This window comes from Mus pahari, chromosome 15, assembly GCF_900095145.1.
Source record: "Mus pahari chromosome 15, PAHARI_EIJ_v1.1, whole genome shotgun sequence".
Taxonomy (NCBI): Eukaryota; Metazoa; Chordata; class Mammalia; order Rodentia; family Muridae; genus Mus; species Mus pahari.
In genome coordinates, this window is record NC_034604.1 from 1,112,862 (window position 1) to 1,114,557 (window position 1,696).

Consider the following 1,696-nt stretch of genomic DNA (forward strand, 5'->3'; position numbering starts at 1 on the left):
CTCAGAAAATGTAGCTTGTTTAATAAGCAGTGATATCCAGGTACTATCCAAGTAGAGGGAAACAAACCTAGAATTTAATCGGCATAACATAAAAAAAAATCCAGATTGATTAAGGTGTAGAAAGTTAAATAATAGAAATTCCAGAAGAGGAAAAAAGTGTGGGGATGTGTTCTTGGATCCCAGAGGACTCAGGTGAAGATGGTGGCAGCCAAGTCCACATGAACTGCATCATGGAGGTTTCCTGTGGGCAAGCAGAAAGTAGAGAGAAGCCTAACGCTGAGGACATGACATCCAAACACTACTACTTTGACTCCTATTCCCACTTTGGCATCCACAAGGAGATGCTGAAGGTTGAGGTACGTACCCTCACATACCGCAACTCCATGTTTCACAACCAGCATCTCTTCAAAGACATGGTGGTGCTAGATGTGGGCTCAGGCACTGGCATCCTCTGCATGTTCGCTGCCAAGGTGGGGGCCCACAAGGTTATTGGGATTGCGTGTTCCAGTATCTCTGATTATGCCGTGAAGATTGTCAAAGCCTACAAGTTAGATCATGTAACAACCATCATCAAGGGAAAGGTGGAGGAGGTGGAGTTGCCTGTGGAGAAAGTGGACATCATCAGAAGCGAGTGGATGGATTATAGCCTCTTCTGAGTCCATGCTCAACACCATATTGCACGTTCATGACAAGTGTCTGGCACCCGATGGCCTCATCTTCCCAGACTGGGCCACCCTGTATGTGACAGCCATTGAGGACTGGCAGTATAAAGACTACAAGATCCACTGGTGGGAGAATGTATATAGCTTTGATATGTCCTGCATTAAAGACGTGGCCATCAAGGAGCCCCTGGTGAATGTGGTGGACCCAAAGCAGCTGGTCACCAATGCTTGCCTCATAAAGGAAGTGGACATCTACACAGTCAGGGTGGAGGACCTAACCTTTACCTCCTCCTGCCTGCAAGTGAAGAGGAATGACTATGTGCATGCACTGGTGGCCTACTTCAACATCAAGTTCACCCAAAGCCACAAGAGGACTGGCTTCTCCACCAGTCCCGAGTCCCTGTACACACATTGGAAGCAGACTGTGTTCTACATGGAGGACTACCTAACAGTAAAAACTGGCGAGGAGATCTTTGGCACATTGGAATGAGGCCCAACGCCAAAAACAATCATGACTTGGACTTTATCATTGATCTGGAATTCACGGGTCAGCTATGTGAGCTCTCTTGTTCCACAGACTATTGGATATGCGGAGGTTGTGCCAGACTGGCCCTCTTGCAGAAGGGGGCTCAGGGGCTGGGCTTGGGGGATGGGAGGGTACATCATTACTGTGTTTTTTATAACTTATTTTTTTATATGGTTGAGTTTATGCCAATAAATCCTCAGATGACCAGCCCTGGGGGGGTGGGGTAGTTCAGTTAAAAAAAAAAAACAGAAAGAAAGAAAGAAAGAAAGAAAGAAAGAAAGAAAGAAAGAAAGAAAGAAAGAAATTCCAGAAGAAATTTGCAACATTATTTGCATAATTTTAGGAGTAACTTCTTAGGTAGGGGAGAAAAAAAGAGGTCCAGCTGTGCTGGTGAGCACCTGTAATCACAAAACACCTGTGTGCTGGTGCACATCTGTAATCAAGACACTTGGGTAATAGATGTAGAAAAGCCAGGCGCTCAAGGCCAACCTCAGCTACATAGCAAGTT

The 1,696-nt window shown here is 45.7% G+C and overlaps 1 protein-coding gene across 1 annotated transcript; it reads left to right on the plus strand.

Moving 5' to 3' along the window:
- The first annotated feature begins 209 nt into the window (after positions 1 to 209).
- Positions 210 to 1,178, plus strand: LOC110333388 (protein arginine N-methyltransferase 1-like). The gene is made up of 2 exons (XM_021214989.1): positions 210 to 617; positions 913 to 1,178. Exons 1-2 carry the CDS (start codon positions 219 to 221, stop codon positions 1,150 to 1,152), a joined length of 639 nt encoding a protein of 212 aa, XP_021070648.1. The 5' UTR covers positions 210 to 218; the 3' UTR covers positions 1,153 to 1,178.
- Positions 1,179 to 1,696: the final 518 nt, after the last annotated feature.

Bases quoted from the DNA above. Each gene is read 5' to 3' on its own strand.
- LOC110333388 (XM_021214989.1), top strand. From the start codon at position 219: ATGAACTGCATCATGGAGGTTTCCTGTGGGCAAGCAGAAAGTAGAGAG. The intron at 618-912 runs ATCATCAGAAGC...AAGGAAGTGGAC, and splicing joins TGCCTGTGGAGAAAGTGGAC to ATCTACACAGTCAGGGTGGA.